The sequence below is a fragment of the Macaca thibetana genome, chromosome 6 (assembly GCF_024542745.1).
Source record: "Macaca thibetana thibetana isolate TM-01 chromosome 6, ASM2454274v1, whole genome shotgun sequence".
Taxonomy (NCBI): Eukaryota; Metazoa; Chordata; class Mammalia; order Primates; family Cercopithecidae; genus Macaca; species Macaca thibetana.
In genome coordinates, this window is record NC_065583.1 from 37,480,838 (window position 1) to 37,505,347 (window position 24,510).

The window sequence follows — 24,510 nt, forward strand, 5'->3', positions numbered from 1 at the left end:
CTGGTATTTCTGTGGTATGGCATGACGGTAAAGAATGCCAGAATTCGGGGTCAGGGCAATTGGGGTTTGAATTCTGCTTGTACCAATTATTACATTACATGGCATTGATGTGAGTCCATGGGGTAGAGATAATTACTTTAAAGTTCAGACCCATCTCCAACCCCTGATCTTCATCAGTCTACCCTTACCCCCATTCTTAATATGAACCTATGAACTTTTTTTAAACTTAAAGCCAGATGGATACTGCTGGGTTCTACTATGCAGAAATTCTGAAGCAGCCCCTAAGAGTGTGATCTTGGTTAAGTTAAACTTCTCTGAGCTCCAGTTTATCATTGTGGGGTTTTGTGGAAATTAAATGAGGAACACTTGATACAGGACATAGCATTCAGTAAGGATAGCCACGTTTATTGCTAACATCACAGAATGTAAATATATACCATAGCATACCTATACTTTATTTCTCTCTAGAGTCAGGAGGACTTCAGTAGCAAGTTAAGACAGCAATTATTTGACTACATTGTATCTGGTTGTTTGGAAGAAAACTTGTTTTCTCATAAAAAGAAGCGAATTACCAAGGCAAATTACAGACAATAAAAAATATAAAAATATAGCTATGATAAAAAGAAAGTGTTCTTGCTGTGTTCATACAGAAGAATAGGGCTGGTATGAGGAATTATTTGCGAACACACCCAAAATAGTTTTTTTGTTTACCATTAATTCTTCATGTCAGAATAGAAAGCATCATTTTAACCAGAGATTTTACCAGTTTCCTAAGCCTTTTGGAGGGGGAAAAAACACATTATATTGATCCAATAAAATAATATACCAACCTTGGGTTTTATTTACAATATAGAAATAATTCCAAACTACTAGGTAGAAAGCATTTAAAATCTGTTGTAGAAACCATTTTCCACACCCTGTTTTCAATAGAAATAACTCCTATTGTTTGTGTTGTTATAAAAAAAAAAAATGTAAACTGGATAATTAAGATGACGTTCTCAGAAAGATCCAAAAGATAGAATCAAAATTAATTTGCTTTTGCCATTTAATTTTTCTAATAATTGCCTTCATGTAGACTTGTTCTGAGTACTCAGTATAAGCCAAGGGAAAATAAAACAAATAAAAATGAACACACTACTACGAACCTGAACAAAAATGCAAAAAGCCAAGTTTTCAAGAGAGGGAAATTCACCTTTTATATAGAATATCTGGGTCGGGCTTTTTTTTAAAACACCTACGCTGAGCCCTAGGTTTCCTGGAATTGTCCCAAGGACCACCAAGATAAAAGGAAGAAATGGGGAACAGGGAAAAACACCTTACCTAATGCTCACTTCAATCGAAACAGCACCACTTTAAAAGCTTCTATATGTTGTCTTCTACCTAGGACTTTATTTACAGCCTAGCAACTCAAAGTCAAGAAACTGAATCATGAAATCACGGACTTCCTCCCCTCTCCACCTCGGGATGCTCTAATTTTATAAAGTATGTTGAATTTATAAAGTACGCAGCCTAAGATTAAAAAAAAAAAAATACTTCACACTTTCATCCAGCATTGCAGTTTACAGGACTTGGATAAGGGATTTGTTTTCATCTGTTTGGCTAGGACCTAGGACCTACACACCATAAGGGTACAATTATTACACAAGTCGAGGAGATCCAAATGTACCCATATCTTGGATGTATGGTACTCAACTTCATAAAAATATAGGGCTGGTGTTACCATTCTATTAAACCCTATTTTTCATTTTATCTTCTTTATTTCTTTATTAGCTTATTAGCTACACATCTGTGTTTTGTTACACTAGTGATTTCTTTAGAATTCATAGTATATATTTTTAACTTTCTACTATCTAATTCCAAGTGATATTATGCTGCTTTGCACACATAAGAATCTTAAAATGGCATATCCTCATTGTTCCCCTCCAGGCCCTTGGATTATAGTTGTTATGCATCTTACTTTAATGTTTAATATCCCACATCACATTATTACTTTTTCTTTAATTGATAATCTTATAATAATTTAAATAATAGAAATGTACTTGCCCATTAAAAATACTTATTTTTTATTTTGACCATTGATATATAAATGTTTTTGCAACTCTCTAAAAAATGCAGTTAGAACTGGCAACCTACAGAATGGGAGAAAATTTTTGCAGTCTATCCATCTGACAAAAGGCTAATATCCAGAATCTAAAAAGAACTTAAAAAAATTCACAAGAAAAAACAAACAACCCCATCAAAAAGTGGGCAAAGGTTATGAACAGACACTTTTCAAAAGAAGACATTTATGCGGTCAACAAACACATGAAAAAAGTTAATCATCACTGGTCATTACAGAAATGCAAATCAAAACCACAATGAGATACCATCTCATGCCAGTTAGAATGGCGATCATTAAAAAGTCAGGAAACAACAGGTGCTGGAGAGGATGTGGAGAAATAGGAAGGCTTTTACACTGTTGATGGGAGTGTAAATTAGTTCAACCATTGTGGAAGATAGTGTGGTGATACCTCAAGGATCAAGAACCAGAAATATCATGTGACCCAGCAATCCCATTACTGGGTATACACCCCAAGGATTATAAATCATCCTGCTCTAAAGACACATGCACATGTATGTTTATATAATGCAGCACCGTTCACAATAGCTAAGACTTGGAACCAACCCAAATGCCCATCAATAATGGACTGGATAAAGAAATGTGGCACATATACACCATGGAATAATATGCAGCCATAAAAAGGGATGAGTTCATGTCCTTTGCAGGGACATGGATGAAGCTGGAAACCATCATTCTCAACAAACTAATCCAAAAACAGAAAACCAAACACTGCATGTTCTCTCTCATAAGTGGGAATTGAACAATGAGAACACACGGACACAGCGAAAGGATCATCACATACTGGGGCCTGTCAGGAGGTGGAGGGCAAGGGGAGGGAAAGCATTAGGAGAAATACCTAATGTAGATGATGGATTGATGGGTGCAGCAAACCACCATGGCACATGTATACCTATGTAACAAACCTGCACATTCTGCACATGTATCCCAGAACTTAAAGTATAATAATAATAAGAAGAAAGCAGATTTAATGTCTCTCTTCTTCATTACCCATCCTTAAGACATTCTGGGCCGGGCGCGGTGGCTCAAGCCTGTAATCCCAGCACTTTGGGAGGCCGAGACGGGCGGATCACGAGGTCAGGAGATCGAGACCATCCTGGCTAACACGGTGAAACCCCGTCTCTACTAAAAAAAATACAAAAAACTAGCCGGGCGAGGTGGCGAGCGCCTGTAGTCCCAGCTACTCGGGAGGCTGAGGCAGGAGAATGGCGTAAACCCAGGAGGCGGAGCTTGCAGTCAGCCGAGATTGCGCCACTGCACTCCAGCCTGGGTGACAGAGCGAGACTCCGTCTCAATAAAAAAAAAAAAAAAAAAAAGACATTCTGTAGATGTTCACTCATGCTAACATAAAATCTGCCTTAATAGCAGACATCTAATAAGCAACATGGTCACTTTACATATATGGTATTATTTGCTACTCAGTGTCTTACGATGAAGTTACATAGATCTACCATTCCTGTCATACAACAGAGGTACCTAAGGCACCTGACTTAGCAAAGTGGCTTTCCCCACTCCTGTCCACATCTCTTATCCTCTCTCTCAAGGTTTAACTTGCCCTTTTCTTTTTTATCTCTTATTCATTTCTATAATAAGCCAGCTATTATATACACCTACATACATATATATAGTACATGTGTATGTATAAACATAAATATACATATAACTTGCTGCCTTCATGATGACAGGAAATTCTATTGTTATAATTTATCATCATGAGGTGGGGAGAATGGAGAAAAATAAGTTATTGAGTTCCTACTATGTATAAGACACTATATTAGGTGCTGAGGATACAAAAGAGTAGGACAAATATAGCTCCTGTCCCCAGGAAGCTTACAGTTTATATATAGAGAGAATAAACAAGTAAATCAAGCAAATGATTACACATGTGAACAGTACTAGGATGGAAACAAACAAGGTACTGAATAGACATCACTAGGAAAACACTGGCTACTTCAGCTGGGACGGCAGCAGAAGGCCTTTTCAAGGAAAATCCATTGAAGCCTGACCCTGAAGAATGAGTAGGTCTCAGAAAAATGAGAAGTGGAAGGATGAGTGTTTGGCGGAGAGTTGAGACAAATCCCTCGAGGTGGGAAAGAGGCTGGCCTGTTGTAAGAACCATCAAAAGGCCAGTGTAATGAATGAGTGCCTAAAGAAGGGGCAGGAGAGGTGAGCAGATCAGAGGAACTAAAGGAATGTGAGTTGTGATATGTTTTTTCTGTCTCCAGGGCCATGAAGTATGTGTAGTAACAGTGCAGAGTTAGACCAGTGGGTAGCTGTGGCACTTCTGTTTCGGCAGCAGGCAGCATCACTCTAACAGGTCCATCTGCTCTCAGTTTCTCCTGCTGGGTCCAAACATTTGTAAGATGAATTAAAAGAGCTGGGACAGGCTGGGCATGGTGGTTCACGCCTGTAATCCCAACACTTTGGTAGGCCGAGGCGGGTGGATCATCTGAGGTCAGGAGTTCAAGACCAGCTTGAGCAACATGGTGAAACCCCCATCTCTACTAAAACTACAAAATTAGCCAGGCGTGGTGGCAGGTGCCTGGAATCCCAGCTACTCAGGAGGCTGAGGCAGAAGAATCGCTTGATCCTGAGAGGCGGAGGTTGCAGTGTGCCAAGATCGCACCATTGCACTCCAGCCTGGGAGACAGAGCGAGACTCCATCTCGGAAAAAAAAAAAAGGCCCTGCACAGTGTCTCATGCCTTTCATCCTAGCACTTTGGGAGGCTGAGGCGGGTGGATCACCTGAGGTCAGGAGTTTGAGAACAGCCTGGCCAACATGGCGAAATCCTGTCTCTACTAAAAATACAAAAATTAGCTGGATGTGATGGTGGGGGCCTGTAATCCCAGCTACTAGGGAGGCTGAGACAGGAGAATCACTCAAACCCAGAGACGGAAGTTGCTATGAGCCGAGGTCATGCCACTGTACTCCAGCCTGGGCAACAGAGCTAGACTCAAAAATTTTAAAAATAAAATTAAAAAAAAAAAAAAAGAGCTGGGAGATAAAATGCCTGGCTACTGATGAGAACAAAGCTAACAAGATGCTTGACGTTGGTTTAGTTCTCACAACACTGCCATGAAAGAAGCTTCCTCATCCCCCTTTTATGTGGAGGGAGGTGATCCAATGTGTTAGGAAGAAAAGACACTTGCCCAAGTATGCTCTGATAGGAAGTAACTGAACTAAGGCTTTTATTCAGATGGGTTTGATGCTGTTAGGGTATTCAACCATATTTTACTGTCACTCATGGGGTATATTCATGATTAAAAGTAAGTAGCAAGTAAAATGAAGGCAAATCTCATTTATTTTACATTTCACGTTTCCTTGCTTTAAAATGTGGTATTATTAATTTATTCATACATTCCACAAACTTTTACTGAGCACCTCCTGAGTGTTCAGCACTGTAGTAGTTGCTGCAGATGATTTGTGCATGAGATTAGCAAGGTAAATCAGTCATGTTTAGTTAAAGTTAATAATAATGATATATATCATTTTGATAATCATTATAAAAGGAGACTACAAATATAAAGTACTCTTAAAATCAATTACTGCTTATCTTGGTTATCATTTGGACTCTGATTTGGCATAAGCACTTTTAAAAGACAAGGGTTTGAATGGAAGAGAAACCTCAAGAGTTAAAAAAAATATGATGTTGGTTCTTGGCATAACTATTAATAATATCATTTGCACAGCCACCACTGGAAAAATTCTAAATCAGAAATAAAAAGATTGTTAATAATCTTAAAGTTTTCCTAAGCCTCCTAGGATGTAACTTTTATGACCCCATCCACTAGCTAGTGTCTGAAAGTCAAAAAATGCAAAACAGATTTAAGTATTTTCTCCTCTCTAAGTATTAACATTAAATCAGTTTTCATTACCTGATACCCCAAGTTCAGACTAGGAGCTAACTCTCTATCTTCATATCAGTTTACACTTCCTCATCACACTAGATTGAAATTTCCCATTTACTATTATAATCTCTTTCTACACCATATGCTCCATGACAACATTGACCATATGCTTCTGCTCACAGGTGAATTATTGGAGCTTCGTGTAATCGTGGGCACACTGTAGGTGTTCAATAGGTATTTCTAGAAGATGTATAAGAGCCCACCACTGCATGTGGTGGATGATGTTGAGGAACCTAACACACACAAGAGCAAAGGGCACAGCAAGGTCACGGTGCCTGTCATTTACTCACGTGCCCAGAAAGTAGTAAACAGAACTCTCAGCGAGTAACTGAGGCTAGACCTAAATCCGCCTGTTAAAGAAGGTCATTCTGTTGAAAGGATGTCAAGGTGTGTAAGAAAACAAAATTACACTTCATTACCTTTTTTTTTTTTTTGGTCTGTACGTAAGGATGCATATGAAGGAAGATGAAGGAAGGTTTGAAGTGCCTGCAGTTTCCAATCAATGAAGTATATGCAGATTGTTAATCACTTCCCTGGCAGATTGTGGAGAAGTACTAGAAAATCATTAACATGAAGAGCTGGTGAATCAGAATGCTGATTCTTTGCATACAGATATGACATTTTCTACCCATTTTAACTGAACAGACCTGCAGAAAAGTACTTCACATAAGACAGGTCCTCAATAAGTGTGAAGTAATAACACCTTTCCAAATAAATATTTTATATTTTAGAGCATCCAAAGTTGACCTAAAATTGTTGAAAATATCACACATTATATTATCAGTTATTACCTCTCTGTCCCAAAGGAATATCTATTCAGAAAAGCCAAGTGAAACTGCTCATTTTCTAAGTTATGCTTTTATTGGGCAAATAGGAATTAACAAATTTTATTTTGTTGCAGCTTGACAAAATTGGACAACTCCACACAGATATCCCTCTGTTTAAGGAAAAAAGAAAAAAAAATCTCACCTAGTTGACTAGAAAGAAAATTAGTGAAAACTGGATTCTATTTTCCATTTGAATTACAGTGTAATTTTGCAGGCATATGCCCATAGGAAAATGTCTTTAACTGATGTAAATGAGTGCTTAAGCTGTATGAAAATTAGCAGTGATGCCTGACCAGGGCTTGATGTGCTTTTCAACGTGATCCAGCTCATTCTCTGTTTGGGGTATCTTCAGAACTCTGAAACTCTTCTCCAAGTCAAGATAAGTCCCTTGGTTTTAATTCTATGCCTCTGCCACACTCTAATATCCATATGCCTAATTTTCTTTAGTCTAATTACTAAAATTTTTCTGCTGCTCCAGAGTCCCCTGTACAAAAATGTTACCACTACCAGAGCTTAGTTGTCCTTTTCTCTATTTTCTCATTGTTGACCTGGACAGTCCACAATGTTGTCTAAAACAGCCTGAGAGTCTCTCTTTCTCTCTCTCTCTCTCTCTGTTTTTTGTTTTTTTGTTTTTTGTTTTTTTTTTTTTAGACAGAGTCTCACTCTGTGGGCCAGGCTGGGTGCAGTAGCATGATGACGGCTCACTGCAACCTCCACCACCCAGGTTCAAACAATTCTCCTGCATCAGCCTCCCAAGTAGCTGGGACTACAGGCACCCACCACCATACCCGGCTAATTTTTGTAATTTTAGTAGAGATGGAATTTCCCCATGTTGGCCAGGCTGGTCTCAAACTCCTGACCTCAGGTGATCCTCCCATCTCAGCGCCCCCAAACTGCTGGGATTACAGGCGTGAGCCACCACAGGCAGCTGAGAGTCTCTTAACTTTGCCACCAAATTATGTTCAACTAGTTACTTTCTATTTTCATCGGTACAACTAACTCCTAATCAGATTGCATCCGATTTACTCAGAATAAAAAGTTGCTGTGAATTTGACTGAGGAAATTATTCTAACTTTCTTCTTTGGAGTGGAACTGATGCGTAAAAGGAGAGAAGTAAGAATTTCTTCACATGGGGCAGTTTTTGAATGGGTCACACAGTAACAGCCTCCCATCCCATTAGCAATCTTATTTCCTTTGAATGCCACATAACACAGCTACTCACAGTGTGAAGCAAAATGTCTTGTTTTCATTTCTGGAGCAATTTCAATGATCCTATTGTCAGTGGCATACTCAATAACCATTTTCTGTCACCATGAGAGGGAATACTCTCTAGGCTGATATTCACACAAGGTTATTCTAATTCTGCAGTGATCAGATATATAATTTAAGCTGTATTCTTAATTTTTAATTCCATCGTACATTACTCTAGGTTCCGAAAAGCCATAGGTTGAAATCAAGGTCAGGGATGGGGGGAGGAAACCCTCTATTAATCACTTCCATTGTGGAATAACCAGAATGAAGCAAAGAGTTCATAGAATTCAAAGCTTTTTAAGGGGTTTACCTCAGATTCAGTTATAACAAATAGCTAAAACTTCTTCTTATAAAGTGACTTCTGTATATTTTTTGTTTGTTTTAACCTGTTTTAACATCAATAAACTGGGCAAAGTTTTCAAAAGGACTATTAGAAAGAATCGCATATGTTATTTAAAGGAAGCGCTTATGTCTCATCCATGCAGTATTCCCAGCGGCCTCATATTTATTAAGGCTTCTATTGCACTGACTGGGTGTCTGGCACTGTCCTAAGCACTTTCTATATATCAACCCATTTAATTATCATATCAACTCTATGTGGCAAGTACTATTGTTATCCTCTCCATTTTACAGTTGAGGAAACTGAGACATGGAAGCAATTTGCTAATGATCATGTATCTGGTAGGTAGCAAAGCTGGGATTCAACCTCAAGCTGCCTGGGCACCAAAATCCAGGCTCTTAACCACTATGTTATGCTGCCTCTGGCATTAAGAAATGAAAATTAACATTTATGGGAAGAGATGAGGAAATGGAATACTTTGGCAGTAAGAAAATTAAGAAGGCAAACTTGTCGGTCTCACAGTACAGTTTGCCTTCTAGTAGACCTCTTTTTTTATTGGGGATATTTATCAATTTTGCAGCACTTTTCTGAATCCTGGTTCCCTCCTGGATTTCTCCCTAAACCCTGGTCACATCCAGCTTCAATTTACTCCTGCTTGGATGAACCAACTGAAAGGAGACCACAGGAGACTTTGCTGCTGGTAAGTGTTTTTCTCAGTTCCCTGGAGCTAGAATCTTTGCGCAGGTGCCGAGAGTAGAGCACCTTTCAATGAGAATTCCAACTAGTCTGTAAAATGCTTAGCACTCAGTGAAAGTTAGAAAATAACATTATTATTATTTAAGGCATCAATCACACCATCACTGCCCTCCAGTTCTTCTATTAAGAGATAATACAATAGTATATTCAAGACAGTAGCATCTATGACCAAAATATAATATTGCAGTAGGAACTTTTAAAAATGCATTCTAAAGAAATATTTATAAAGTACTATACCTACATTTGTTCCAGGCACTGAATCAGGCATAATAATGAACATGACAGATACAGTTTCTGTCTTCACAAAGCTTACAGTTGGAAAGACAGGTAAATAAACAAGTAGAATACATTATTATATGTGCTGTGATATAGAAAAATAGGATCTAAAGAGGCAAAGATAAGGGGTACCTAATCCAGGTATGGTGGACTAGGAAAGGCTTCCCAGAAGAAGTAACTTCTGGATTGGGAAACTGAACATTTAGCTAATCAAAGCAGATGGAGGCAGAGTTCCAGGCAGAAGGAACATCACGCACAAAAAATGAACATGAAAGTATACAGCAGCATTCAGGAACTAAAAAAGATCTGTTATGGCTAAGGTTATAAATGCATACAGGGCCAAATGGCAACAGTAGAGGCTGGGGAGGGAAGCAGAAATGATTTCACAAAAGGACGTGGTTCACGTTAAAGAGTTTGTGTTTGAATACAAGAGCAGTTGTAAGACAGTCATCAACTTTAAGCAAAGGAGTGATATGGTCAGTCACTCCTTAAAAATCTCATCATATTTGGAGCAAGGAGGATAGATCCAAAGGGGAAAATACAGGATGCAGGAGGGGGAGAACAATTTAAGTTCATTTGTAATAGTATAGAAAAGCAATAAAGCAATGCTCATGGCCTTTCCATCAGCGGAGATGGAAAGAAGAGGATGGACCTGAGGGAGATGAAGGAGAAGAACCAACAGGACTTGTTGGAGATTGGAGACAGTGGGGAGAAGAAAGAATCAGGAATGTCACCTATATTTTATTCCTCCTTGGGCAACTGAGTGACTAACAATGCCATTTAGAGAAGAGGCTTGGGAAACACAAATGGTAAGTTCAGTGGAGTTTCAGCACAATTGAAAGAATACAAAGATACTCAAATGTAAAATCAGAAGAGCCAGAAGGCAAACTTTTCTACCCAAAATGATTCTCATAGTCAGTAGGGCCCACTGCACATCTTGGTAAGCTCACTGCAGCACCTGAATGGTAGCCTAATCTAATGACAATGGAAGGGCAATACTAGACTTTGAATGACTGGAGAGAAAATGAGGGACCTCTTTAAATGCTTGCTTTAACATCAGAATCAACTTGAACAATGGAGAGAATACACCCAATTGCTATTGATTCAGATGATAAATATGTAAAAGCTAACAATAAAAACATGCCCTTATCTTGCCTCCATAACATACAGCATTTCAGTCCTCCAATGCAAATTGTAAAATGGACTTGCTATCACCTGTGAAAACTTGTCAGAGATACTGAGTGAATCTGATTAAGCCTCTAAAATCTGGAGTCTAGATCTAATGAGCTTACTGAAAACATAAGGATTGAGGAGGATATGTTAATAATATCACGGAGATCATAGAGATGGATGAGCAAAACCCAGAATGCAGGATATTCAACATGACAACTTGATTTCATGAAACAAATCAGTTGTAAAAAAGAGGAGAAAGAAAGAAAGAAAGAAAGAAAGAAAGAAAGAAAGAAAGAAAGAAAGAAAGAAAGAAAGAAAGAAAGAAAGAAAGAAAGAAAGAAAGAAAGAGAGAGAGAGAGAAAGAAAAGAAAAGAAAGAGAGAGAGAAGGAAAGGGAAGGGAAAACTGAAACAGAAGAAGAGAAAGAAAGGGAGGAATTAAAAGAGACATAAGATGGACATTTTACCACTTTGTTGCATATAAGTTATATGCAATATTTTTTAAATCATGAGAGAAAATTAGCAGACAAATATAATGTAATATGTAGATTTCATTTGCATCTTGATTAAAACCAACTTTTAAGAACATTGTGAAGAAATCAGGAAACTTTAAACACTGACTAGATATTTGATAATATTAAAGAATTATTAATTTTGTATGTTATAATGGTATATGGTATAATACCATATAATGATGTTACATTGCTTTTAAAATAATTTATATTTTAGAAATATATACCATAGCATTTGTGGATGAAGAAATTAATTGATGTCTGGGATTTGCTTCAAAATAATCCAGTGTCAACAGAAGGGAAATTAAGTAGGAATATGGATGAAACAAGATTGGTCTTGCAGTGCTAAGTGTAATTATTAGAGATGGGTGATGGTTACATGAAAGTTCATTATGCCATTATCTCTACATTTGGATATGTTTGAAAATTTCTGTAATAAAAAAAATTAACTGATTTGCCAAGAAATACAATACTTGAGAAAAGCCATCACAGAGACAAAAGAAAAAGAGCAACAGTGCGTTATGATGCAGAAACTGAGCATTTGTCTATCCATTTCTGGAAGACTTCTTTCTATGCATGGGACTGGCACTCATCCTATGCGTAGTTATTCCTTTCCGTGTTTTGTGTTTGGAGGTGTTCCAGATGGAGCTTTGTGGCACATTCTCAGCTACTTCCATTTCTAATTTCTTTGATTAGATACAACCTCATTAGGCTGTTAGAAACATTTGGTCTTCTCTTTCCAATCATATATACTTTAATGAATCAGAACACTTGGGGGCAACCTCAGAGACCTCCCCTTTTCACCCATACATTGACACAATTCTTGCTGCCAAATACCTTCCCCGATGCCACAGACCCAGAAAGAAACTATTTTAATCTTCTCCTACAAGGGACTGGACTCAGGTAACAGCTCTTGCTTGGCATAGAAGTGAAAACAGTATAATAAAATACTTCATTAACATGCTTATATCACTGTTCTATTAAGCCCAATTCTCAATGCACAGCATCTTAAAGAAATAAGAAAAATTATGCCTGCTGCTTCTGCCCTTTATTATCCAATATCTGCCTGAGCATGGGTCTAAACTGACTTCACAATGAAGTCTTATACTTAAGCTGTGGTTTGTTTTTCATCAGAAATTAAGAAGTTTCAAATCTTAAGAACTACTTTCTTCAGGGTAAAAGGATGCCTGATCCACAACTATTAAAAGTGCTCTTATGTACAAATACCCCTGGGGAAGGTAACATCATGCCTTGAAAGCATTCTAAGTATAATGACAGAGCAGAAATTTTCCAGATGAGCTTTGATTATGGCATGGGAGAAGGAACTGGAGAGCAGGAGTGACTCAAACAGAAGGAAAGAGGAACAGCTAAGGTGAGACAACAGAAGGAAGTCACAGAGAGAGATGCTGGTGGTGTAGGGACCAAACCTCACATACCTTATGATTTTGGCCACTCTGCTATCCGTGATGTTTCACTTTGAATGTGCCAATACCATATCTCTAGAAGTAATAAAAATTGAAATTCTTACAGGTTGAGTATCCCTTACTCAAAATGCCTGAACCGGACACGTTTCAGATTTTGGATTTTTTCAGATTTTATGATATTTGCACATACGTAATGGCATATCTTGGGGCTAAGACTCAAGTCTGAACATGCAATTCATTTATGTTTTATATGCACATTATACACATAGCCTGAATGTAATCGTATACAATAGTTTTAATAATTGGGACATGAAACAAAGTTTGTGTTGAGTACTTATGTGTGGAATTTTCCACTTGTGGCACCATGCTGGCTCTCAAGAGGTTTTGGATTTTGAATCCTTTTGGATATGGTATTTTTGAATTAGGGATGCTCAACCTGTACTGGGATCTTTCAAATAGCCAGGAGAAAAAAAAAGCTAGAATCATTTTAGGGTAAATGCACTTCCACCTGTTTTTCTTATGAAAGCACATGCTCTTATTGAAGCTTGTTAAAGTCAATCTTACCTAAATTATTCACAGTGGCCAAAGCTTATATTTCTCCCCAATACAAGGTCACACAGCTGAATTATAAGTGGAAGATAATTTCTTGATCTACTTTTTTCCGACAGCCTATCTTAATCAATAATCCTGAAGATACATACTGCATCTAAAAGGCAATTTAGAGACTTCTGTGGAAGCAACTGTAAATTTTAGGAAAATAAGTAAAGAGAAGAAAGGTTAAAATGCACTTACAAGCTGCAATTTGTTGAAAAGATGATGAATCAATGTGTCTGCTTCTATAATTCACAGAATTCAGAGTGTATGTTTTCAGAACAAGTGTCCTATGAATTAACCTCCCTATGTGTGGTGATGTTATCACAGCTTTATTAGAGGCAAATGCCTTTAAATCTTAGTGCTTTCAGGCATTTGGCTGAAGTAACTCACTCATGAGTAGGCTTTTGGAAATGTGCATAATTCTCTCCAACCAAGAACAATCTTCCCACTCTCTCAGGCATCAGAAGATGGCTCTGGAAATAAAGGTTCATTTATTTCCATGCACCTGTCATTTGGTTCCTAAGTGATGTGAATTGTCATTGAGTATCTAGTTCAAAATCAGGACTTGTCTTTTCCAAATTACATAGATCTCATTTTATTTAGAGGTGAATCAAGAAGGCATTTTATGATATTTATGACCTCACCTTCCACATAATGCTTGAAAAGTAATTATTCAGTCAGTTGGATGGGAAAGGAGTAAAGAAGCCTTCTTATTGTTTTAAATTAAAGCAAAGGACATGTCTAAAATACTTTGTAAGACAATCCCTAGGGTAGACGTTTCTTTTCTATGTTCCTGTATCACTCATATTAACTCTTTTAGTTGTGGATAAGTGAATCATAATCCATAGCATTTCACCTGTATTTTGGTGTGTAAGTGATGTAGACAAACACATTTCTTACCTTCCTCTTAAGCACATACAAACACCTGTTGACTTTTTCATTGTTCATAGTTCTACGCTAACAAAACACACACTCAAAACCACCTGATAGTGACCATCAACTCTAGGTCCACATGAAAATGTAAATGAGGTAAGAATCTAACTTATTCATGGTTGATAGGTAGATTTCGGTCTACCAAATTTTTCTTGGAAGACTCAGAAGAAAAAATAGGCAAACAAGGAAACAAGAAGTCTCTCCCCATGATTATGAACCATCATGCAATGCACTAATTTCTTGCTGTTTATTTTTTACTGAGATATTGATCCATGCAAAGTGACTCTGCATTATTCCTGTGTTATCAAAAAAGACTGATTGCCTAAACTGTTAATTCCTTAGATGTAAGGAGCTTGTGTGTGTGTGTGTGTGTGTGTGTGTGTATGTGTGGGTGTGTGTGTGTGTATATATATATGTATGTATGTATGTATATGTATGTATTTCCCCCTAAGCCCAGGAGGAAGTTGAGTTCCTTTGTGAAAAGCATCTTTGCATGCAGCCAACTCCCTGCTTTAGAGCATCTCCCATGGTTTCGGCCCATTAACCCGAGCACAACAGCTTGATGAATTAATGCTTATATAGGCACAGTTGGCAGCTTCTAATTAAATAATTATGGCTAAGCAGCTGCACGGAAGCTGTTATGCACCCTAGAAAGCCAGCTGTCAGTTTTATTGGTCCTAAGACAGAGGAAGAGTTAACACTTAGCTCTGGATGTTGGGTACAAAGGGGAAGCATATCATTTGCAAGATATATGCTGCTGGTATGAAGTTCCTGCGCATTTGTGCTAGCCTGTCCATGGAGAGATGGAGAACAAACTATTCCTCAGCAATCTCTCAGCAATTCAACAAAGAAAGAAGAAATGACATAGTCAGGAGAATGGAGCCTGTCCAGAGCAATCTAAAGGGAAATTGTGTTGGACAGATGAGCCTTTGATGAACACAGAAATGCCACTGGTAGACAAATAAATTTCAGTGTGTGGGTCTCATTTCTGTAAGCAAGTGACTATAAATCCAATGTGGTCTTTCTGGGGGGTATAACTGGTATGTTTTCATTTATGTGGTTGAAGCTTCTTATGATGCTATGTTTTCAAATATTCAAAATTGGAGAACATGGTAAATATTACAAAGCTGCATGGGAACCATCTCTAAGATGTACTTCTCCAAAAAGTTTGGAGAAGATATTTCTTCTTTAGAACGATAGATAATGTCATATTCCTTTATACAAAGCTAAAAAGGCAGAATCTTATCTCTACACTAGTGGGAAATTTACCAAAAGGAAGAAAACAATACCTGTCCACTAGGCTCTAGCATAAAGGAAGATATAGACTGTAGATAAAGGCCACAGATAGGATTAATGAACCAAATGATGTTTGTTATTGCACATCAGTATACTCCTGAACTGATTACTGATTTCATTTTTTTCCACAGGTTGTTCTGGCTATGCAATACGTGTGCCTTCACTTCTCAAAACCAAATGTGTGACAGCTTAGTAGAGAACAACTTGGCTTCCCACTAGCCTCTTCACCAAGGTTTCCAGCACCATTGCCAAATGAATAAACATAACTAAGGAAGAAAACCAGTCCAAGAAAGTCAGTCCTACTTTTATGTTTAAAGAAATTTAGATATTTTAATTCTGAATTCTGGATTTGTTTTAGAATAAGAATACAGGAAATCAAATGTTAACACTGGAAACACATTTCTTGTGGAATTTACTTCACCCAACTCCTGGGCCTGTTGAAAACTGGCAGTTAAAATCGAGTACCAAAGAGTGCAGGCTGATTTACTCTTCCTTTCAGAGATCAATGGCTCATAGTTTATAGTTTAGAATAATGCCATATCATAAAATGAGGAATCTGCAGGGTATCTTCATTTAAGCAAATGAACTTACCTCTAAGAACCCCTTACTTAAAAGGCTTCAGTATCATTGTTTCATTTCCTCCCTCTCTGGTTTCCTTTTATGTCAGTAATTCTATCACCTCAGCTGTCTGAAGGTGTTTGCATGTGATTGACAATTCTCAAGGATCTAGTTCCTTTTAGATAGATCTTAAATGAAGTTCAGCTTAATTAAGTCTGCAGTGCAACTCAGGTCTCAGTACAAAAGGCTTCAGAATCAAACAGCAGATTTGTAAAACCCTTAAAAGCAAATTTTAGACTTGGGGGGAGCAGGGGGCCTTTCAGCAGTCTGTACTGCCATCTAGCCAAGACCACATTATTCATGGCAACATCCATTTGTGTTTTCAAAGCCCCTGATGAAAGCAAGTCTTCAGCAACCAGCTTAATAGACCTCAAAGTCCAGCTAAATGAATAGACAGCAGTAATTTTTCCACTGAGTATACCAAGCTCCTATGGACAAACAGCCAAGATGCAATCATCAACCTTATTTTCACAATTCAATATTTGGCAAAAAGAAAAAAAAAAAAAAAAAAGATATACATGCTTGTTTCCATTTTACATATTGCATATACCAACATCATTTGCATCTTGTGATTTTGGAGGCCTTTGAATATTCTGTGACCTCATTGGATAAAAGTTGCCTTAGGTTAATCATGAGAGCTGAATTATAACCTCTAATTCTCTAACTATAACTCAAGAGTTAAAAGAATTCCAAACCATGTTCCTTAGGTATGGACAGAACACGCAGACCATATACATTTGCGAAGAGAATTGACACACATAAAAAATTAAAAGAACCCTTTGTACTTACGGTAGAAGACATATTCAGTGTAGCTTGACCAGATCTTGTCATCTGTATATTGGTTGATGAAAGATGCTGTCACCGATGAGTTACAGGCCACCATGTGGAATCCACACTCTGACAACATATCAAAAGCCCTTTCCAGGTGCTTGAATTTGAGATAAAATCTGGAGGTGTATCTTTCTGGGGCTCGATCAGGGTCTCTGCTTTCATTCAAAGTTTCTCCAAAGACTTCTTTTGCCAAGGAAATCCTTCCACAAACCAAAATCCGGGGAACTCTCCGAAACTTGGCATCTGCCTGTCCCTCTCTGCCCAAGGTGCAGGATCCTCTGTAACCCACAGTAATGAAACCCCACTTGCGGTCGGTGGGGAGCAGGGAGGAAGGGGGACAGATTCTTGTGTCGCTTCCTTGGGAGGCATCTTCAAAGTCACTGTGGCAGAATTCATCTGGGCTTTGCTTGATTTCATCAGGGGTCAGGAGTTTGACCAAGTCCGGGAGCTGGAAGTATTCAGCTTCCCTTTTCAGTCTTCCTTTTTCTGGAAAGTGATCAGGCAGGACCACCTGCCTGTCCCTGAGATAGTCCAGAATATAACGGAACAAGAATCCATCTCTGTCAATGAAAAACCTTCCCTTAGAGTCCTTGGCTAGATCATTAGCCATGTCTCTCTTTGGGGAAAACATTTTCCACAGGAAGGAATGAGGGATGCTTATCAATGTGGAATGGCGAGTAAAATAAACTTGACCCCCAACATTCAGCTCTACTACCTCAGGGAAGGAGTTTGGAACTGCGGCCCCTTGCTCTCGAGGATAATAACGACTACAGTTTCCACTCAGAGCCATTGTCCCTTTCTTCTGCTGCTGCTATTTTGATTTGAAGGTGCAATCCAATGGAGTCACAGCCTTATCCTTCGGATCAACTTGTAAGAAAGGGAAAAGGATGCTAACTTATTAAAAAATGACCTCCTCTTATCCCAGGTTTTTTCCCCCAAGAAAGCAAAATGTATAAGAGTCCACAGGTGAAGTGATGCTGAAAAAGTAGTTTAAACCCTGGATGGTAGATGGTAGTGAGCTGTTACTTCATAGAATATAATCAACTCATCTATATCCAATCTTCCGTCAAGCTCACAGGCAAGGCAGGCCAATTCCCCAGTTACTCAGATGTCCGTCTGAAGGAAAAGAGAAAAATTATTTCCTCAAACCCGGAATGAGTCAGAAAAAGAGAGTCCTCTGGAGAGAGAGAGAGGGAGGGAGGGAAAAACAGAGGGAGGGAGAGAGAGATTATTTTACATAAGCAGCTCTGGAACTACTGATCTCAGTCATTCTTCAATTAAATCATGCTTCTCTCATGCGATTTTGTGTCTACATGTTTATCTATAAGCCTCTGTCTCCAGCAATTAGTATGAAAAACAATTTTACTTGTAAGTCTACCTTAAAAAGAAACATGCAATTTTCAACTTCTAAATGGGGTTTTCTTTCAGCTGGACAGGAAAAGCAATAAGTCTTAGAGCTTACCTTAGTGAGTGCTGGAGACCCAGTTCTTGTGAAAAAAAAATAATAATAACCATTTGTAAAGCAATCAGAATCCACAGCCAAACTGAGTCTGGATCTTGTCAAATCCCAAACAGGTAAACGACCCAGGTATCAATGAAAAGTGCCAGAGAGGTGTGCTCTTGGAAAATAACTATTATATGTATGTATTTATATAAATGCCTATTTGTGTTTATGTAAGTATGTAGGTACATATGTATTCACTCCGTATCTTAAGTTAAAACAAGTCACTAAAAAGTTAAACCGTGATGAGAGGAGGTTGGGTTGAAGAAGTAAAGCAGAGAAAATATTCAACCAAAGCTTCCCCGTGGGGGGGAAAATGGAAAAAGAAATCTTTGGAAAGGATCCTTAGAAGAGAGTTGCAAGAGGTACCAGGACTTAGAAGCTTTTCAGAAAGCCCAGAAGCAGAAAGATGGAGAGACGTGCCCTGCTGGGGTCCCAGGTAGCCACCCCACCTGCCGGCAAGGGCAAACGGACTCCCATGTTCCCAGCCAGGTGGGAGCCGGTGGGAGCCAGAGGCCAACGCAGCGCAGAGATGCCGGCGGGGGGCCCGGGTCTCCGGCTTCTCTGGTGGCGGAGCTGGGTGGTTCCACAGTTCCCAGTGCAGTTCGGATGCTGTTGTTTCAGCAGTGCAGGCAAGAAACCATCCAGGGAAATGACTATTACATCATCTTAAAGGAATATGGCTTAGAGGAAGCGGCGGCAGCTCCGAGTCACGTCCTCCTCCGTGACAGGTTGCCAGGACTGCATGGGGACGCCGCGCTCCAGCGGTGGGCACGCGATTGCCGGGCGCGCGGGGCTTGGGGCGGAGACGCAGTGCTGCGCAGCCACTTCCCTCCCTGTCCTGTCCTGGGAGTCTGGAGTTTCCAAGGGCCTTTTCATTCTTTCTTGTTTTCACCTCCACCACCATCACCATCCCACAGCAAATCCCCGCCCCCCACCCAAGAGGTAAGTTGTGAGATAAACACAAGTGACTTTTTATTTGAAAAATCTACAAATCTTCCCCCCTCCCCCTTATCCCCTTCCCGCTCACGGAATTCCTGCTGAAGGGCAAATTTCTCTCTAAAGCTTGCTTTAAAACACAGACACGCACACCAAATGACCCCAATGTTCAAACTACAAAGTGGGTTTTATTTAATCCTTTGATTTAAACCATATACACTCAAATTCTCTCTTTTTTCTTTTCTGTTTCGTCTGCCTGCCACCACAACCCCTAGCAAATAAATAAATAACTATTAATATATACGTAGATGGGTAGATAAATAAACACTCTCTGAAATTAATGATGCTCTTTCGAAATGAAGACATGAAACACTGGCACCCACAGAAAGCCCACAGTTTGCATCCATCCATAAGTCATTATCTTAGCTTACCTGTAAGAAATTGATACCTGCAACCTTTTTCTGGGGTTGTTTCCTTACTGAGCATCTCTTTGGATGCGCCCCCAGCCCCCTCCCAAGTCATCCCAAGAGGACTCTGGTGGAAGGCACTCCTGCTAAAAGACATTTTACTCCTGTTCCAGAGGGCTCCCTTAAGTGCATCATTAGAGTTTCAGGAAGGCATTTCCAGGGCAACCTAATCCACTAACAAAGTGCTTCCAGTTGAGCCTGCCAGTCAATAATGGCCCAGCCAACAGCTTACAGTAAGTCTGCCATTTCCCCTTTAAAACACCAGTGTCTTAGGGCTCACATCCCTCATAAGAATATAGTGCTTGGTAATGAATAATATATGTGAGGCACACGCCATCCCAAATAATTGCTATTTTTAAAAAGTGAAAACCAAAAATGGAGCTGAACTTAGGAATTATACACATTTTATGAGAAACGTGCTTATTGGCTACTCTTGCCCAAAAAATTAGCTTGAAGATACACCCAACAGTAGGATAAATTAGTTTCTACTTTAACAATCTTTTCTGTCAATAAGCATTGGGTTACTGAACATATTCAGAGCATTAGCCAACATTCCTACATCTGATTATATTTGACTTCATTTCTTTAACTAATGCATTAACCTGTTCTGGCCTCAATCATTAGGATTTTAATGCTGGACCAATCAAGAAGATGTTTGTTATGTGATGCACTTATATCGCCATCTAGTGCCCTAAGCTATCAGTGCAGCTCTGTATCTGGCAACAGGGCCAAAACATTTAGATTTTCTTTTATTTTTAAGTTTTTATAGTGATCTAAGTTTCCTTGGCATGCACTGCTCACCATGACAAGAAAATAAATATTTCATTGACATCAGGTCAAAGACAAAATATATCTGAATTCAGACCTATTAAGTACTGGTTTTGGTTGTAGTTAAAGTAAGCAAATGTTTTGTTTTCTTTTATTTCTAAGACAGTAGGCCAGAACGTCATGACAATAGCCTTGGAGCTCAGGTATTAAAACATTGCAGGGGCAGTATGGAAGTAGGTGGAGAAACAGAGTAAGAAAATTCATAATCTTTTAGAGCTAAAAAGGACGTGAGGAATGAAAAATTAACTATCTCATCTTAGAGATGCAGAACTGAGGAACAGAGAGGGTGAGCACTGCCTCAGGGTCACACAGCGCCAGAGTAGCAGGATGGGCTTTAGACCACTGACTCTTTAGGATAACCCGTGTCCTCGTTTTAACCTTACATGTTCCTGAACAGGAATAGAGAGGCGGCAAATTTAAGAAACAAGATTTTTTTGGAAACAACAAATTTCAAGACACTTTCTTGAAATTTGAAACAACAAATTTCAAGATTACTAAACATGCTTTTTTAAAGCATGCCAATAATTAATATTAATTTAAATTGCAAGGTTAAAAGATTTTATAATATAAAAGAAGAATATTCTGAATTTTTAAAATGAGGAGTTCTGTTCATTGGTCTGGGTTTAATAGGTTAGATTACTTTTGAGACAAGTAGGTTCGTACCCTTTTTTGGAAAATGGACTGCCTAGAGCATCTAATAAAACCTAGGAAGTGAACCTATGAGCATAAAAGATTGCATTCACTGTCAAGGCAGACCCTCTCAGGAAAGGCTGAGTAAAAAGAGGAACCAGTGAGGGGCGGGGGTGGGGGGGGCATGTAGTTGATGATTCACATAAGCAGAATTCCTCAAATTTTGACTATGAAACTTCTTTTTGAAGTTAGATTACACATACATTCACAGAGACACATGCTGAGAATTGAAAAATGGAAAACATTCACCAGACCACTTTAATCTTGCAACCCATGATTTGATCATACCACCTGAAACATTTTAAATTGGTATTTTTCATAAACACTGTAAATATCTTGTTTTGCACAATTACATTGCACATATTTTTATACTGTTATGTGCTAAAAGAGTTTATTATAGTAAGCAGTTAAAAATAAACACTAGCTTTGCTAACTCTATTTGGGCATATCTACTCTTTAATCTAAATGGAACCTCAGAAAAGCAAGATGGTCTAGGCCTCCCTTACCTTCTGAGAGATCAGGGGTTTGGTTCAAGACTGACCTGAAGCCCATTCATGTTGGGGTTCATAGACCTCAGGTTAACATCCCCAGATCTGTACTCCTTCTTCCTTCTTTAGTCTCAGGGATGAAAACAAATGAGAGGTGAGATTAAAAAGATAAAAGATTTGAAGGAAATAAAGCAATACACCACACAAAGAGATTTAAATAGTGCTAGAGTAAGCGAGTGTGTCTCAGGGAAGTTGTCGGTAAGCCCGGCTGTTCGGTGCCTTAACAAGAGGCAAGAAGCCAAGTCTAGGCTGTGAGTGTATTCCTAGCCTTCGTGTCAGCAAATAACACCGCTAGTGTTATTATTCTCTCCTGGCAGCTCTCCACTGAAACACTGTGGGATGGCACTCCCGGACTGAAGGCTGAACAGCATACGGCAACAGATTTCTCTCAGAGGAAGAGCAAGGAAGAATGTTCCATCCTATTCTTTGTAATATTCAAGCATATAGCAAATCAAGACGTATGTTAGGTAAATTGTGAAATTGATAAAATATGTTTTCGCCTCTGTTCCTACTTTCACATACACAGCTAAATATTGAAGGGTATATTCTCAAAAGGACTATTTTAATTTTGAAATAATGTGATCACTCTCTACATTCTCACCCCTAACACATCCTTAAGTTTTCCCTGCCCTCAAGCAGATAGCTTTCATGCTGACAGCCTTCACTATTAGGGAGGAAACAGATCTCGTACACTTACTTATGCTAAGATGCTGCACACTCATGGTGTTATGTGCTCCCAAGGACTCCTGCATTATCACCATTATCTTAATAGCTGCTGTTTATGGAGGGCTGACCATCAAGTCCTCACCACAGTCAGTCGTTACTCCTCTTCCAGCTCTGCCTGGCTGGCCTTGTGACTTTGAACAGGAGACTCACGTCTCTGAGCCAGGGTATGGTGGCAATAAGAAGACCTGCCTCCCAGGTGTGTTGCATGGACTAAATATGAAGATGCACGTAAGCTCTCTGGCACATTCCATGGCTTTCAGCAAGTGCTTAATAAATGTCGTTAGCGTTCATGCTAGTGGTTTAAAATATCTGTATTCATTGTTGTTAAACTCCAATTGAGGCATAAAGAAATTACAAAAGATGCCCAAACATAGAAATTGAGTTCTACATCCAAAATCGTTACTGTTTCCAGTATGAAAATTCAGGTTAAGACCATTGCTTGTTATAAATGTATTTATTATTCATGGGGGAATTTCAGGATTTGGTTGGGGAGATGGGGTGGCAGAGTGGGGAACTGAAAATAATCGGGATCCCAGTGATTAAAAATGAAAATGCCACTATCTTTTGCCAGACAAGATTATTTCCCTGGTACCCTTTCATTTATACTACATGGATTTATTAAGTGCCTATGTTGTGTCCAGCACAGTGCTAGGTAGTTGAGATGCAAAGCCAAATTTGATATAATATCTCACTCAAACACTCACATGCAACTGCACACACAAACTCAAAATCCTACCAATGGGGGAAAAAAATTAAAGTTACATTGCCTGGGTATGGTAGCTCGCACCTGTAATTCCAGCGCTTTGGGAGGATGATGTGGGAAGACTGTTTAAGGCCAAGAGTTTGAGACCAGGCTGGGCAACAGCAAATCCCTGTCTCTACAAAAATAAATAAATAGAAAAATTAGCCTGGTGTGGTGGTGCATTCCTGTAGTCCCAGCTACTTGGGAGGCTGAGGTGGGAGGATAGCTTGAGTCTCAAGTTCAAGGGTGCAATGAGCTATGATGGTGCCTCTGCACACCAGCCTGGGCAACAGAGTGAGACTCTACCTCAAAAAGAAAACAAAGTTATAGATTCTTGGGCACTGCCTTTTATTTTCAGAAATATCCCTAGTGCTATATTTGGCCTTTGGTGTTACATAGTTCACATATGATTTTGACAAACCATTTAACCTCAGATGGCCTCTGCTTCCATATCTATAAAATGGAACTGTTTCCCCTTAAAGAGATATCATGACCAACGATAAAATAAAGATAAAATGCAGCTATCAAAACTTCAGACATTCTAGGAAGTAATTTGCTATGTAAAAAACAGATGAAGAAGGCAGCAAGCAGCCATCTTTCTTGTTAACATAAAGCCTTACAAGAAAGAATTTGGATTAGACTTGTATAATCTAAAAGTTGGGAGTGGAGATCCTTCGAGGTCATCCACTGCAGCCTCAGATTCAGATAAAAGCTTCATAGCAGATGTTCAGCCAAGTCATTTCTCTCACAGTTTCTCCCTGAAAATACTCCTGATTTCCACTGTCATAAAATACAAATGAAAGCAAAAGCTGTCTTTATCACCATCGTGCCTCTGAACAGGAGTCTACAGGACAAAGTTCTTCTAAGTGAACTATAATTTTGAGATTTGATCTTTAAAAAAATTTATGCTACCTGAAAACAAAAGTACTGCTCTTCAGGCATAAAGGCAACATTATTGACTAGATTCACAGGGTCTAAAGTTTTTGCAGTGTGCATGTATGTGAGTGTGTATGGAAGTATACATTTCTGTAGTAGGTACAGATGTGAAGTCACATTTTAAATTTGTCTTTGAAACGAGGAAGCACTTTGGGAGGCAGAAGTGGGGGGATCATGAGGTCAGGAGATCCAGACCATTCTGGCCAACATGGTGAAACCCTGTTTCTACTTAAATACAAAAAATTAGTCAGGTGTCATGGTACGCACTTGTAGTCC

General features: G+C 38.9%; 1 protein-coding gene across 4 annotated transcripts in view; it reads right to left on the minus strand.

Moving 5' to 3' along the window:
- The window catches only part of KCTD16 (potassium channel tetramerization domain containing 16), a 313,427-nt gene that overhangs the window by 253,930 nt on the left and 34,987 nt on the right, over window positions 1-24,510 (minus strand). For 2 of the 4 annotated variants that reach the window (XM_050794941.1, XM_050794937.1), the window contains exon 3: window positions 16,816-17,973. In XM_050794941.1, the coding sequence (XP_050650898.1) occupies window positions 16,816-17,647 (832 nt within the window). In that variant the 5' untranslated portion in view covers window positions 17,648-17,973. Of the gene's footprint in view, window positions 1-16,815; window positions 18,035-18,319; window positions 19,146-24,510 lie in introns of those variants that run through there. The other 2 variants (XM_050794938.1, XM_050794939.1) reach the window with 2 other exon arrangements.